This window comes from Bombina bombina, chromosome 7 (genome assembly GCF_027579735.1).
Source record: "Bombina bombina isolate aBomBom1 chromosome 7, aBomBom1.pri, whole genome shotgun sequence".
In the NCBI taxonomy this organism is placed as follows: Eukaryota; Metazoa; Chordata; class Amphibia; order Anura; family Bombinatoridae; genus Bombina; species Bombina bombina.
The window spans coordinates 496217485-496233597 of NC_069505.1; the positions used below are offsets into that span (position 1 = coordinate 496217485).

The following is a 16113-nucleotide window of genomic DNA, read 5'->3' on the forward strand; positions in this document are numbered from 1 at the left end:
CAAATTTTATTGTCTGTTTACTTAACATCTCACCCTGACCAGACCAGAATCTAACTTTCCAATTGGCCTTTCCAATTGTCTTTGATTAGCAATCAACTAAATTTAGTGGACTCAGCTGACTGCCCTCCCTGCATATATTTCACACTAGTTTCGGATGTGCATTGCACAGGGGTGCATTGCATTGGCAGTGTACATTGTAACACTAGCATATGTTCACATTTTCAAAGTGAACATTTTATAAGTGATTCACTAGCAATATAGCAATAGAATTATACAAGAACTGAACAAGGATTGGGCAAGGGGCAAGACACAAGGCAAGTACTTTTGTAATATTATGTTTGATACCCCTTACTGTTTTCAAATGCGATTGCTACTGTAATACGGTGTCTTATGTGTTTAACTGGTTCCCTCTTTTGTAAAAATGCCTAATATCTTCTTATTCCTTTTTGCTGCCTTTTGTCTCTATAACAAACTACATTACTCAATTACTTCTTCTCCCTCTCCACCTGCACTGTTTATTAGCCCATCTCTCTTAAACTCACATTACTTTTGTACTCATGAACTTTACCTATTCCTAAACACTCTCTCTCCCCTCTGCACCTTGTCTCAAAAGCAGTCTCACTACTGCAAATCTGTATCTCATCTTATGTCACTCTCCCTCTTGCTTCTACTAACTGCTGGCGACATCTCCCCTAATCCTGGTCCCCAACAACTGCCTAGCCGTGCACACCCATGTGTACCATCCCACAGACTCAAAAAACAAAACTCTGACAACCTTACTCACATTCATCTTGTATCAAAAACAACTCCCCCTTTCACTTGTGCACTTTGGAACTCTCGCTCTGTTTGCAACAAACTCACTTCTATACATGACCTCTTTATCTCCCGCTCCCTCAACCTTCTGGCCCTAACAGAAACCTGGCTCTCTCCCCTAGACACAGCATCCTCTGCTGCTCTGTCACATGGGGGTCTCCACTTAAGCCACACTCCTAGGTCTGGTAATAGACAAGGAGGTGGTGTTGGTATTTTACTTTCCTCTCATTGCACCTTTCAACAAATACATCCCATCTCTTCCCTCAAATTTTCTTCATTCGAAACCCACATGATTCGCTTATTCTCTCCTCTTTCTATACGTGTCGCAGTCATATACCGTCCTCCTGGCTCCTCAACTCAATTTCTAGATCACTTGGCTGCATGGCTACCTTATTTCTTTTCCTCAGACACCCCTTCCCTCATTCTTGGTAACTTCAACATCCCTCTTGACAATCCCACTGCCTCCTCTGCAAAACAACTTCTGCAACTCACTTCCTCTTTTGGTTTGTCACAATGGACTGATTCTCCCACTCACAAATATGGTCACTCCCTTGACCTGATCTTTAGCTATCGATGCACCCTCTCAAACTTCACAAACTCCCCCTTTTCCTCTTTCTGACCACCATCTCCTTACTTGCAACATATCATCCCTCCCTACAACTCTCCCTCCTTCTGCTCCTCACATCAAACTTCACAGAAGCATTATGTCATTAGATCAACAACAGCTTTCTAATTCCATCAAACCTCTCCTCTCATCCTTCTCCTCCTTTTCATGCCCTGACCAATCTATCTGCCACTATAATTCCACCCTTACATCCATCCTTGACAATCTCACCCCTCTTACCATAGCTCGGAAATCAAACACTCATCCTCAGCCCTGGCATACTCCACTGACACGATACCTACGCAGATGTTCCCATACTGCTGAGCGGCACTGGAGAAAATCTAGGAGTTCAGCTGATTTTCAACACTACAAATTTATCTCTACTCTACTCTGCCCTTAATTTCCATAAGCAACACTACTTCTCTACTCTCATCTCTAATCTTTCTTCAAACCCAAAACGTTTGTTCTCCACTTTCAATACTCTTCTCTGCCCTCCCCCACCTCCTAATACAACTTCTCTGTCAGCTCAAGACTTTGCCAACCACTTCAATAACAAAATCAACTCCATCAGAAATGAAATCAGCTCTCAACATAAATCCATTCCCTCACCCCCTCAAATGCTCTCAATCAACCACAACCCACATAACCTTAAACTTAACTCATTCTCCCCTGTTACTGAGGAAGAAGTTTCGGCACTTATACTGCGCTCTCACCTCACTACCTGTTCCCTTGACCCTATCCCCTCACAGCTACTCCCCTCCCTCTCTGCCACCCTTACCCCTATACTCACACACACTTTCAACCTCTCCTTCAGCACCGGTATATTCCCCTCTTCGCTGAAACATGCACTGGTCACACCTATCCTCAAAAAACCTTCCCTTGATCCTACCTCCCCATCCAACTACCGCCCTATTTCCCTCCTCCCTCTTGCATCAAAGCTTCTCGAAAAACTAGCTTATGCACGCCTTTCCCATTTCCTTACAATAAACTCCCTCCTTGACCTATTGCAATCTGGATTTCGTCCCCATCACTCCACAGAAACAGCAATTGTTAAGGTTACCAACGACCTACTTACAGCAAAATCAAAAGGCCACTTCTCTCTGCTTATTCTCCTTGATCTGTCCGCAGCCTTTGACACTGTTGACCACCCTCTCTTGCTCCAAACCCTCCAATCCTTCGGCATATGTGACACAGCCCTCTCGTGGCTCTCTTCCTACCTGTCAAACCGTACCTTTAGTGTAGCCTTCTCTGGGGCCTCCTCGGCCCCGTCACCACTTTCTGTCGGAGTACCGCAAGGCTCTGTCCTCGGTCCCCTTCTCTTCTCAATCTACACGTCATCACTTGGTTCCCTAATAAAGTCCCATGGTTTACAATATCATTTGTATGCTGACGACACCCAAATCTACTTCTCTGCACCAGACCTTTCTCCTTCCTTGCTAACCCGTGTCACTAACTGTCTTTCTTACATCTCCAACTGGATGTCCTCTCACTAAATCAAGCTAAATCTCTCCAAAACTGAGCTCCTTATTTCCCCCCCTTCTTCAAAACTCTCCACCCCCAATCTCTCTATAACTGTCGACAACTCCATCATTACCCCTACCCCACATGCCCGATGTCTCGGGGTCACATATGACTCAGATCTTTCTTTCACTCCTCACATTTAGTCTTTGGCTAAAGCCTGCCGCTTCCACCTTAAAAACATCTCTAAAATTAGACACTTCCTTACACAAGACACAACTAAGATTTTAATCCACTCTCTCATCCTCTCCCGCCTCGATTACTGCAACTCTGTCCTCTCTGGTCTCCCCACCTACCGCCTAGCTCCTTTAAAATCCTTAATGAATGCCTCTGCCAGACTCATCTTCCTTACAAGTCGCTCTTCATCTGCTGCACCTCTCTGCCAATCTCTTCACTGGCTTCCTCTTGCCTCTAGGATCAAACACAAAATTCTCACTCTGACATACAAAGCCCTCAACTGCACTGCTCCCCCCTATATCTCAGATCTTGTCTCCAGATACTCTGCTTCCCGTCCCCTTCGCTCTGCTCAAGACCTCCTACTCTCCTCCTCTCTTGTCACCTCATCACACTCCCGTTTACAGGACTTCTCCAGACTGGCTCCCATCTTGTGGAACTCTCTGCCTCGCTTCACAAAACTCTCTTCTAGTTTTAAAAGCTTCAAGTGCTCCCTAAAGACTCTGCTGTTCAGGGATGCATACAACCTACGCTAACCTTACTTTATACCAGTTCCTCTCCTCTATTGCTATCCCCTGAACCCCCCTAGCATGTAAGCTTAAGAGTCCAGCTGTTTGTTGATCACCTTCTCAAGAGCTGACTACAACAGTGCAACTCTTAGCAGGGCCCTCTACCCATTTGATCTCTATAAATGTTTTTTTTTTGTACTCCGCCTTTGTTAATAGCGCTGCGGAATCTGTTGGCGCTCTACAAATAACCAATAATAATAATAATAATAATAATAATAATAATAATAAAATTGATCCTCCAACCATGTCTTCGAAGAAACAACACTAGTTGATTCGTGTGAGATTCTGCAGAACGTAAAGACTGAGCGAGTACCAAGATATCGTCCAATTAAGGAAACACGGCAATAACCTGCTCTCTGATTACAGAGAGTAGGGCACCTAGAACCTTTGAAAAAATTATTGGAGCTGTCGCTCGGCCAAAAGGAAGAGCAACAAATTGGTAATGCTTGTCTAGAAAAGAGAATCTCAGGAACTGATAATGATCTGGATGAATCGGAATATGAAGATATGCATCCTGTAAGTCTATTGTGGACATATAATGCCCTTGCTGAACAAAAGGCAGAATAGTCCTTATAGTCACCATTTTGAAAGTTGGTACTCATATATTGATTCAAAATCTTTAGATCCAAAACTGGTCTGAATCAATTCTCTTTCTTTGGGACAATGAATAGATTTGAATAAAACCCCAGACCCTGTTCCTGAAACGGAACTGGCATGATTACCCCGATAACTCCAGGTCTGAAACACACTTCAGAAAAGCTTGAGCCTTTGCTGGGTTTACCGGAATGCGTGAGAGAAAAAATCTTCTCACAGACGGTCTTACTCTGAATCCTATTCTGTACCCCAGAATTGATCCAAACATCTTTGAAAAATTTTAATCTGCCCCCTACCAGCTGAGCTGGAATGAGGGCCGCACCTTCATGCAGACTTGGGGGCTGGTTTTGATCTCTTAAATGGCTTGGATTTATTCCAATTTGAAGAAGGCTTCCAATTGGAAGCAGATTCCTTGGGGGAAGGATTAGGTTTCTGTTCCTTATTTTTACGAAAGGAACAAAAACGGTTAAAAGCTTTAGATTTTCCCTTAGGTTTTTTATCCTGAGGCAAAAAAGCTCCCTTCCCCCCAGTAACAGTTGAAATTATTGAATCCAACTGAGAACCAAATAATGTATTACCTTGGAAAGAAAGAGATAGCAATCTGGATTTAGAAGTCATATCAGCATTCCAATATTTGAGCCACAAAGTTCTTCTAGCTAAAATTGCTAAAGACATAGATTTAACATCAATTTTGATAATATCAAAAATGGCATCACAAATGAAATTATTAGCATGTTGAATCAACTTAACAATGCTAGACAAATCATGATCCGATTATTGTTGCGCTAACGTATCCAACCAAAAAGTTGAAGCAGCTGTAACATCAGCCAAAGAAATTGCAGGCCGAAGAAGATGACCTGAATATAAATAAGCTTTCCTTAGATAAGATTCAAGTTTCCTATCTAAAGGATCTTCAAAAGAAGTACTATCTTCCATAGGAATAGTAGTATGTTTAGCAAGAGTAGAGATAGCCCCATCAACTTTGGGGATCTTTTCCCAAAACTCCAATCTAACTTCTGGCAAAAGATACAATTTTTTAAAACTTGAAGAAGGAATAAAAGAAGTACCAGGCTTATTCCATTCCTTAGAAATCATATCAGAAATAGCATCAGAAACTGGAAAAACCTCTGGAATAACCACAGGAGGCTTATAAACAGAATTTAAACGTTTACTAGTTTTAATATCAAGAGAACTAGTTTCCTCCATATCCAATGTAATCAACACTTCTTTTAACAAAGAGCGAATATACTCCAATTTAAATAAATAAGAGGATTTATCAGTGTCAATATCTGAGGCAGGATCTTCTGAATCAGATAGATCCTCATCAGAGAAGGATAATTCAGTATGTTGCGGGTTATTTGAAATTTCATCAACCTTATTAGAAGTTTTAAAAGACCTTTTACGTTTATTAGAAGGCGGAATGACAGACAAAGCCTTCTGAATAGAATCAGAAATCAATTATTTTAAATGTACAGGTATATCTTGTGCATTAGATGTTGAGGGAACGGCAACAGGTAATGAACTACTACTGATGGATACATTATCTGCATGTAAAGGTTTATCATGACAACTATTAAAAACCACAGCTGGAGGTATAATCTTCACAAGTTTACAACAAATGCACTTAGCTTTGGTAGAACTGTTATCAGGCAGCAGGGATCCAGCAGTGAATCCTGAGACAGGATCAGATTGAGACATCTTGCAAATGTAAGTGAAAAAAAACAACATATAAAGCAAAATGATCAATTTCCTTATATGGCAGTTTCAGGAATGGGAAAAAAAAATGCAAACACAATAGCCCTCTGACATAGAAAAATGCAAGAGGCAAATAGGAATGGGGTCTAAAATAATGAAAATATTTGGCGCCAATTATGACGCACAACAAACAGAAAATATTTTTTGGGGCCAAAAGCGTCCAGAAACGACACACTTGCGTCATAGGTGACGCAACCTTGTGAAAGGACCCGGCGTTAACTAAGACGCCGGAAATGACAAATTTGCATCAACGAACGTAACTTCGCACCAAAAAAATCTTGCGCCAAGAATGACGTAATAAACTTTAGCATTTCGTGCCTAATTCAGCCCGCGATTTAGAAAAAAGACAGTCAATTGAAAAAAGACTACACCCCAGGTAAGAAATTCATTTTTAAAAAATGCATTTCCCAGATATGAAACTGACAGTCTGCAAAAGGAAATATACTGAAACCTGAATCATGGCAAATTATAAGTACAATACATATATTTAAAACTTTATATAAATACATAAAGTGCCAACCATAGCTGAGAGTGTCTTAAGTAATGAAAACACTCATCCTCAGCCCTGGCATACTCCACTGACACGATACCTACGCAGATGTTCCCGTACTGCTGAGCGGCACTGGAGAAAATCTAGGAGTTCAGCTGATTTTCAACACTACAAATTTATCTCTACTCTACTCTGCCCTTAATTTCCATAAGCAACACTACTTCTCTACTCTCATCTCTAATCTTTCTTCAAACCCAAAACGTTTGTTCTCCACTTTCAATACTCTTCTCCGCCCTCCCCCACCTCCTAATACAACTTCTCTGTCAGCTCAAGACTTTGCCAACCACTTCAATAACAAAATCAACTCCATCAGAAATAAAATCAGCTATCAACATAAATCCATTCCCTCACCCCCTCAAATGCTCTCAATCAACCACAACCCACATAACCTTAAACTTAACTCATTCTCCCCTGTTACTGAGGAAGAAGTTTCGGCACTTATACTGCGCTCTCACCTCACTACCTGTTCCCTTGACCCTATCCCCTCACAGCTACTCCCCTCCCTCTCTGCCACCCTTACCCCTATACTCACACACACTTTCAACCTCTCCTTCAGCACCGGTATATTCCCCTCTTCGCTGAAACATGCACTGGTCACACCTATCCTCAAAAAACCTTCCCTTGATCCTACCTCCCCATCCAACTACCGCCCTATTTCCCTCCTCCCTCTTGCATCAAAGCTTCTCGAAAAACTAGCTTATGCACGCCTTTCCCATTTCCTTACAATAAACTCCCTCCTTGACCCATTGCAATCTGGATTTCGTCCCCATCACTCCACAGAAACAGCAATTGTTAAGGTTACCAACGACCTACTTACAGCAAAATCAAAAGGCCACTTCTCTCTGCTTATTCTCCTTGATCTGTCCGCAGCCTTTGACACTGTTGACCACCCTCTCTTGCTCCAAACCCTCCAATCCTTCGGCATATGTGACACAGCCCTCTCGTGGCTCTCTTCCTACCTGTCAAACCGTACCTTTAGTGTAGCCTTCTCTGGGGCCTCCTCTGCCCCGTCACCACTTTCTGTCGGAGTACCGCAAGGCTCTGTCCTCGGTCCCCTTCTCTTCTCAATCTACACGTCATCACTTGGTTCCCTAATAAAGTCCCATGGTTTACAATATCATTTGTATGCTGACGACACCCAAATCTACTTCTCTGCACCAGACCTTTCTCCTTCCTTGCTAACCCGTGTCACTAACTGTCTTTCTTACATCTCCAACTGGATGTCCTCTCACTAAATCAAGCTAAATCTCTCCAAAACTGAGCTCCTTATTTCCCCCCCTTCTTCAAAACTCTCCACCCCCAATCTCTCTATAACTGTCGACAACTCCATCATTACCCCTACCCCACATGCCCGATGTCTCGGGGTCACATATGACTCAGATCTTTCTTTCACTCCTCACATTTAGTCTTTGGCTAAAGCCTGCCGCTTCCACCTTAAAAACATCTCTAAAATTAGACACTTCCTTACACAAGACACAACTAAGATTTTAATCCACTCTCTCATCCTCTCCCGCCTCGATTACTGCAACTCTGTCCTCTCTGGTCTCCCCACCTACCGCCTAGCTCCTTTAAAATCCTTAATGAATGCCTCTGCCAGACTCATCTTCCTTACAAGTCGCTCTTCATCTGCTGCACATCTCTGCCAATCTCTTCACTGGCTTCCTCTTGCCTCTAGGATCAAACACAAAATTCTCACTCTGACATACAAAGCCCTCAACTGCACTGCTCCCCCCTATATCTCAGATCTTGTCTCCAGATACTCTCCTTCCCGTCCCCTTCGCTCTGCTCAAGACCTCCTACTCTCCTCCTCTCTTGTCACCTCATCACACTCCCGTTTACAGGACTTCTCCAGACTGGCTCCCATCTTGTGGAACTCTCTGCCTCGCTTCACAAGACTCTCTTCTAGTTTTAAAAGCTTCAAGTGCTCCCTAAAGACTCTGCTGTTCAGGGATGCATACAACCTACGCTAACCTTACTTTATACCAGTTCCTCTCCTCTATTGCTATCCCCTGAACCCCCCTAGCATGTAAGCTTAAGAGTCCAGCTGTTTGTTGATCACCTTCTCAAGAGCTGACTACAACAGTGCAACTCTTAGCAGGGCCCTCTACCCATTTGATCTCTATAAATGTTTTTTTTTTGTACTCCGCCTTTGTTAATAGCGCTGCGGAATCTGTTGGCGCTCTACAAATAACCGATAATAATAATAATAATAATAATAATAATAATAATAAAATTGATCCTCCAACCATGTCTTCGAAGAAACAACACTAGTTGATTCGTGTGAGATTCTGCAGAACGTAAAGACTGAGCGAGTACCAAGATATCGTCCAATTAAGGAAACACAGCAATAACCTGCTATATGATTACAGAGAGTAGGGCACCTAGAACCTTTGAAAAAATTATTGGAGCTGTCGCTCGGCCAAAAGGAAGAGCAACAAATTGGTAATGCTTGTCTAGAAAAGAGAATCTCAGGAACTGATAATGATCTGGATGAATCGGAATATGAAGATATGCATCCTGTAAGTCTATTGTGGACATATAATGCCCTTGCTGAACAAAAGGCAGAATAGTCCTTATAGTCACCATTTTGAAAGTTGGTACTCATATATTGATTCAAAATCTTTAGATCCAAAACTGGTCTGAATCAATTCTCTTTCTTTGGGACAATGAATAGATTTGAATAAAACCCCAGACCCTGTTCCTGAAACGGAACTGGCATGATTACCCCGATAACTCCAGGTCTGAAACACACTTCAGAAAAGCTTGAGCCTTTGCTGGGTTTACCGGAATGCGTGAGAGAAAAAATCTTCTCACAGGCGGTCTTACTCTGAATCCTATTCTGTACCCCAGAATTGATCCAAACATCTTTGAAAAATTTTAATCTGCCCCCTACCAGCTGAGCTGGAATGAGGGCCGCACCTTCATGCAGACTTGGGGGCTGGTTTTGATCTCTTAAATGGCTTGGATTTATTCCAATTTGAAGAAGGCTTCCAATTGGAAGCAGATTCCTTGGGGGAAGGATTAGGTTTCTGTTCCTTATTTTGACGAAAGGAACAAAAATGGTTAAAAGCTTTAGATTTACCCTTAGGTTTTTTATCCTGAGGCAAAAAAGCTCCCTTCCCCCCAGTAACAGTTGAAATTATTGAATCCAACTGAGAACCAAATAATGTATTACCTTGGAAAGAAAGAGATAGCAATCTGGATTTAGAAGTCATATCAGCATTCCAATATTTGAGCCACAAAGTTCTTCTAGCTAAAATTGCTAAAGACATAGATTTAACATCAATTTTGATAATATCAAAAATGGCATCACAAATGAAATTATTAGCATGTTGAATCAACTTAACAATGCTAGACAAATCATGATCCGATTATTGTTGCGCTAACGTATCCAACCAAAAAGTTGAAGCAGCTGTAACATCAGCCAAAGAAATTGCAGGCCGAAGAAGATGACCTGAATATAAATAAGCTTTCCTTAGATAAGATTCAAGTTTCCTATCTAAAGGATCTTCAAAAGAAGTACTATCTTCCATAGGAATAGTAGTATGTTTAGCAAGAGTAGAGATAGCCCCATCAACTTTGGGGATCTTTTCCCAAAACTCCAATCTAACTTCTGGCAAAAGATACAATTTTTTAAAACTTGAAGAAGGAATAAAAGAAGTACCAGGCTTATTCCATTCCTTAGAAATCATATCAGAAATAGCATCAGAAACTGGAAAAACCTCTGGAATAACCACAGGAGGCTTATAAACAGAATTTAAACGTTTACTAGTTTTAATATCAAGAGGACTAGTTTCCTCCATATCCAATGTAATCAACACTTCTTTTAACAAAGAGCGAATATACTCCAATTTAAATAAATAAGAGGATTTATCAGTGTCAATATCTGAGGCAGGATCTTCTGAATCAGATAGATCCTCATCAGAGAAGGATAATTCAGTATGTTGCGGGTTATTTGAAATTTCATCAACCTTATGAGAAGTTTTAAAAGACCTTTTACGTTTATTAGAAGGCGGAATGACAGACAAAGCCTTCTGAATAGAATCAGAAATCAATTATTTTAAATGTACAGGTATATCTTGTGCATTAGATGTTGAGCGAACGGCAACAGGTAATGAACTACTACTGATGGATACATTATCTGCATGTAAAGGTTTATCATGACAACTATTAAAAACCACAGCTGGAGGTATAATCTCCACAAGTTTACAACAAATGCACTTAGCTTTGGTAGAACTGTTATCAGGCAGCAGGGATCCAGCAGTGAATTCTGAGACAGGATCAGATTGAGACATCTTGCAAATGTAAGTGAAAAAAAACAACATATAAAGCAAAATGATCAATTTCCTTATATGGCAGTTTCAGGAATGGGAAAAAATGCAAACACAATAGCCCTCTGACATAGAAAAATGCAAGAGGCAAATAGGAATGGGGTCTAAAATAATGAAAATATTTGGCGCCAATTATGATGCACAACAAACAGAAAATATTTTTTGGGGCCAAAAGCGTCCAGAAACGACACACTTGCGTCATAGGTGACGCAACCTTGTGAAAGGACCCGGCGTTAACTAAGATGCCGGAAATGACAAATTTGCATCAACGAACGTAACTTCGCACCAAAAAAATCTTGCGCCAAGAATGACGTAATAAACTCTAGCATTTCGTGCCTAATTCAGCCCGCGATTTAGAAAAAAGACAGTCAATTGAAAAAAGACTACACCCCAGGTAAGAAATTCATTTTTAAAAAATGCATTTCCCAGATATGAAACTGATAGTCTGCAAAAGGAAATATACTGAAACCTGAATCATGGCAAATTATAAGTACAATACATATATTTAAAACTTTATATAAATACATAAAGTGCCAACCATAGCTGAGAGTGTCTTAAGTAATGAAAACCTACTTACCCAAAGACAACCATCCACATATAGCAGATAGCCAAACCAGTACTGAAAAGGGAGGTTGGAGATGAATCTCTACGACCGATAACAGACAACCTATGGAATAGATCCCCATGAGGAAAACCATTGCATTCAATAGGTGATACTCCCTTCACATCCCTCTGACATTCACTGTACTCTGAGAGGAATCGGGCTTCAAAAATACTGAGAAGCGCATATCACCGTAGAAATCTTAGCACAAACTTACTTCACCACCTCCATAGGAGGCAAAGTTTGTAAAACTGAATTGTGGTGAGAGGTGTATTTATAGGCATTGTGAGGTTTGGGAAACTTTGCCCCTCCTGGTAGGATTGTATATCCCATACGTCACTAGCATATGGACTCTTGCCAATTACATGAAAGAAATTGGGTTTCATGTCCTTTTAAACTTTCACACCTATATATATTCCTACATTTTGTATATTAGAATAATTTTACACAATACTTTTTAGTACCATAGTCAGAGTTCAGCAGTATGCTTTTATTGGCAAACTACATAATATCAGTAAAAAGTTATTTTTAATTAATCATTTCTTCATTGCTTTATACATTCTATTTTAGTGTCTATACTATAGATTGTATATTCATTTTATAGAACTCAGAACTTAGAATCTGAATCTAAAAATGTACCAATCACTGTCTAGATAACTCTATAATCACATAACTTATTATATATGACAATTTCTGGAGTTTCTACTTATTTAATACATAAGCATCTTCTCTTTTTTCTTTATCTAAGGAATTGGAATGGGTGGCATTGTCTTCAAACAGTGATTGTTGGATCCGTCCAGAAGCTCATTCATTTAAAAGATAGAATAAACAAGTGTTTGCATCTAAACTGCTAAACTATGGGGCATATTTCTCTCCGTATGGAGCTTGATGCCCCTGAAGGCTCGCCAGAAACAGAAGTTATTAAGCAGCGGTCTAAAGACTGCTGCTCCAAAACCTGTCTGCCTGCTCTGAGGCGGCGGACAGAAATCAACCCGATCAAATACGATTGGGTTGATTGGCACCCCCTGATTGGCCGCGAATCTGCAGGGGCGGTATTGCACCAGCAGTTCACCAGATCTGCTGGTGCAATGATAAATGCCGACAGCGTCTCAGCATTTATCAATGTGCGGCAGACATGATCAGCAATATCGGATCATGTCCGCTCGCACTATGATAAATAGGCCCCTATGTCTTTAAATGCAATTAAAATATTTATTTTGTATGCAAATATTTTCCAATGTAATGCTTTTAATGCAAAATAATTAATTATGTATAAAAAAACAATTTTCTTTCACTATTTTTTCTCTTTTTCCTGTAATTAATCTCTAAAAAATGCTGAAAACGCACACTGCAGACTTCTCAGGGTTAAACCTGCTAGCTGTACTTAATTGGCCTCAACAAGGGAAGATTACATAAGGAACTGCAGAACAGTGCGAGTATTTGCTAACATAATGGGCGTGCTAAGTTACAAGCTGTGATTGCCTGCACCAAATAAGTGGTGAGGCAAGTTTTGATATTAAAAATCCTTTGCAGTAATTAAGATGTTTAGGGATTTAAAAATAATTACGCTTGGCTTATATGTTATTCTATCTTAAGAAAACTGAAATGGACTAGTGACCACTTAATGGCTGATATAATATACATATTATATTGTTACTAAACACTTACTAATGATAAAACATTCCTGTTATCTAGCTATAGAATTATGCATAATCTAAGTCTAAACATGTCTGAAAGAAATTAACATCTTGTTCACTGCACTTTTTAATAGCCAAACTCCAACCACTATACGCCTTAGGTGGGTTTGAGCCTGCAGACTATTATATGTGTATTAACTGGATTGTATTGCAGTTGTTATCTGCAAAAAAAAAACCTTTAGAGAAAGACGTGTAGCAGGTTTAGCCTTGAAAAATCTGCAGTGTGCATTTCTAAGAATTTTTTAAGCTAAATTACACGACAAGGGAGAAGCAATATAAATAATGAAAATAATTTTAATTTTAATTTTATATTGGCAATTTTTAATGATCTCTGCTATTGTAAGCTGCTAAAAGGTCTACAACTGATGTGATTTATTGCACTTTCTTACCATAATCTTTAAAGAATAGGTCAACAATTTGTGTGCCTCCGCGGTCACTAAACGAGTCACTTCGGTCTACCAGAGCCTCTTTCACGATATCATAACCAACCAGTACCATGACACGTTCCGCAATCAAATCAAGAGTAAAAACGGGTCCATAGGTCTCACTCAGCTGTGTAGAAACAGACAGCGCAACAGAGTTCAGAACTTTGGATGTTGCAATACATTTAACTGTTTCATTTGTAGAGAATCATGTTTAACTTTTTTTTATTTCATTTTTTATCTATTTACAAATGTTACCTGCTGAAGTTGTGCTTATGTTAATACCAGAAAACTCTTTTTAAAGAATTGCGTTTCCTAGGTTTATTGTGGTTACATATTATTGATTATTAATGAGGTCATAATATCATCATTTTTTCAAACTATGTTTCATATTCTCTTAAATTTTCACATGGCACAAGCGTTGGGTGCTAAATGCTAGCAAAGGATAAATGTCTCACACATTTGTTAATACATATTAGAAATATTTATTATACTTAACAAATGACAAAAGCTTTCTAAACAAAAATTAATATCTTTCTATCATGAAATTTGACATCTGACTGCCAAATATAACATCTGAATATTCTCATATTAAGATTTAAATATTGATCTTCATAGAACAAGATTTATAATTAAATGTGCAGACAAAGGTGCACTTGCCCACCAGAGTTATTAGGTGGCAGACATTGCTTTTCCCTGCATTTGTGAGACCTATCAATCTCCCAGGCGTTAATAATGAGTGGTCGTACCACTGTTGCTTTTGGATTTGCTCAAAGCAAGCTCTGCTGCTCAACAATAGGTGCCCATAGACATCAATCAATGTGTAGGAGACTTATAATATGAATATGAAGGTAATATCTAATTGTTAAATATGGTCATTCAATTTTAACATCTGATATGAGAATGCTAACGTTGGTTCTATAAAAAATAATTAAATTCAACCATTCTAATTTAAAAAAACAACCATATATTCACACATTCCTATTGAATCCTATTAGTTTAAGTAGAAATTAAATTACAAAAAAATGGATTGAATGATACAAGTCTAGATATGAGACTGGTTTTCCAAATTACTCCTCATTGTGTGGTTCGTAAAAAAAAAAATCACAGTTAACATTGATTCCGCTGCTAATTAGAATATACAATTGTTCCAATTAATGTAATTGTCGTTTTCAATAATTACCACTAATGATCTATAGAACCTCAAACATTAAAAGTTAGTTTATAAAAAAATAATAATAAAGGAATAAAATATATTGGTTGTGGCTGAAGGAAAAGATTTCCCAGCAGAAAAAAATTAACCTGCAAAACTGGACCTCAAACTCACACTTACCTTCAACAAGGACTTTGGAAACTCTTTAGCACTAATGTTCAAAAGGTTCCCTAATAAAGGTAAAGGGGTCGGCCCAGGGGGCAAATTTTCTTTCCTGAACTTGTTCCACCATGATATCAGATACAGCAGGAAGGTAATACAGGTTGCAAGCAGAATTGTTCCTGCAACACTCAGAGCCATAATTGTATTAACAAGGTTGGAGAACAGTTAGCTCTCTCTCTCTCTCTTTCTCTCTCTCTCTTCTTTTTTCTCTTTCTCTGTCTTTTTATACCCTGTCCTTTTCGGACTATGCCCTTGTTTTTTTTTCTGATGACCCAGCTTAAAATCACAGCTGACACAAGGTGTGCCTGAGAATTACACATGGTTGCATAACCTGTTTGCTAGTATCACATAACTTTGTAATGTAGATATATTTAATTAAATATATATATATATATATATATATATATATATATATATATATATATATATATATATATATAAAATAGTACGTAAAATGATCTCATATAGACTATCTCTTACTAAAATTAAAAATCAAAAAGGTCCATGATGTCCAATATTTTATATAGTTGAATAGATGTATAAGGCTTATTCATTAAATTAAATTATAAAACTGTAGATTAATACTTGATTCAGTTAATAAATTACATTAATTGATCTGAGATCTTGGTGGCAATACTGTCAGATTATGAGACAGAGGTCCTGACAGAACTTGATAAAGAAATAGCCGACTATAATGTGAAATTACAAAAATTTGAGACCTTGTAAAAATTCAAACAAGGAAATGAGAGATGAACTAGACAACAGAGAGAAAGAAATAATACAAACAAAATGCTCCAAAATGAGCCGTGACTTGAAAGACTTTGAAAAAGGAAAGATTTTCACATGGGACGATAAACAGCCCAGACGTAGACCAGAAAATAGCCTTCCACCGTCTAAAAACATTAACCAGTCTGATTGTGAGTTATCAGCTGTGGAAGACAGCGACTCTGACAATGATAGCAATAAATCCACTGGGAGCAGTTTTTTAGGCAGGAACCCAGACCAACTCGACAAAGATACCAGAAACCAACAAGAAGGGGCAAGGGGGGGAAACAGGACCCTGCAAGATCGGTCCAGATGGGGATACAGGACAGACAATGGGTACAGGAG

General features: G+C 39.2%; 1 protein-coding gene across 1 annotated transcript in view; it reads right to left on the reverse strand.

The window, feature by feature from the left end:
* LOC128666850 (cytochrome P450 2C15) overlaps positions 1-15196 on the reverse strand; it is a 100402-nt gene extending 85206 nt beyond the window's left edge. Inside the window, exons 1-2 of the mRNA XM_053721652.1 lie at positions 14962-15196; positions 13596-13758 (exon numbers count right to left, since the gene is read on the reverse strand). Of these exons, the coding sequence (XP_053577627.1) occupies positions 13596-13758; positions 14962-15141 (343 nt within the window). The 5' untranslated portion in view covers positions 15142-15196. The remainder of the gene's footprint in view (positions 1-13595; positions 13759-14961) is intronic.
* Between the last annotated feature and the right edge of the window lie 917 nt (positions 15197-16113).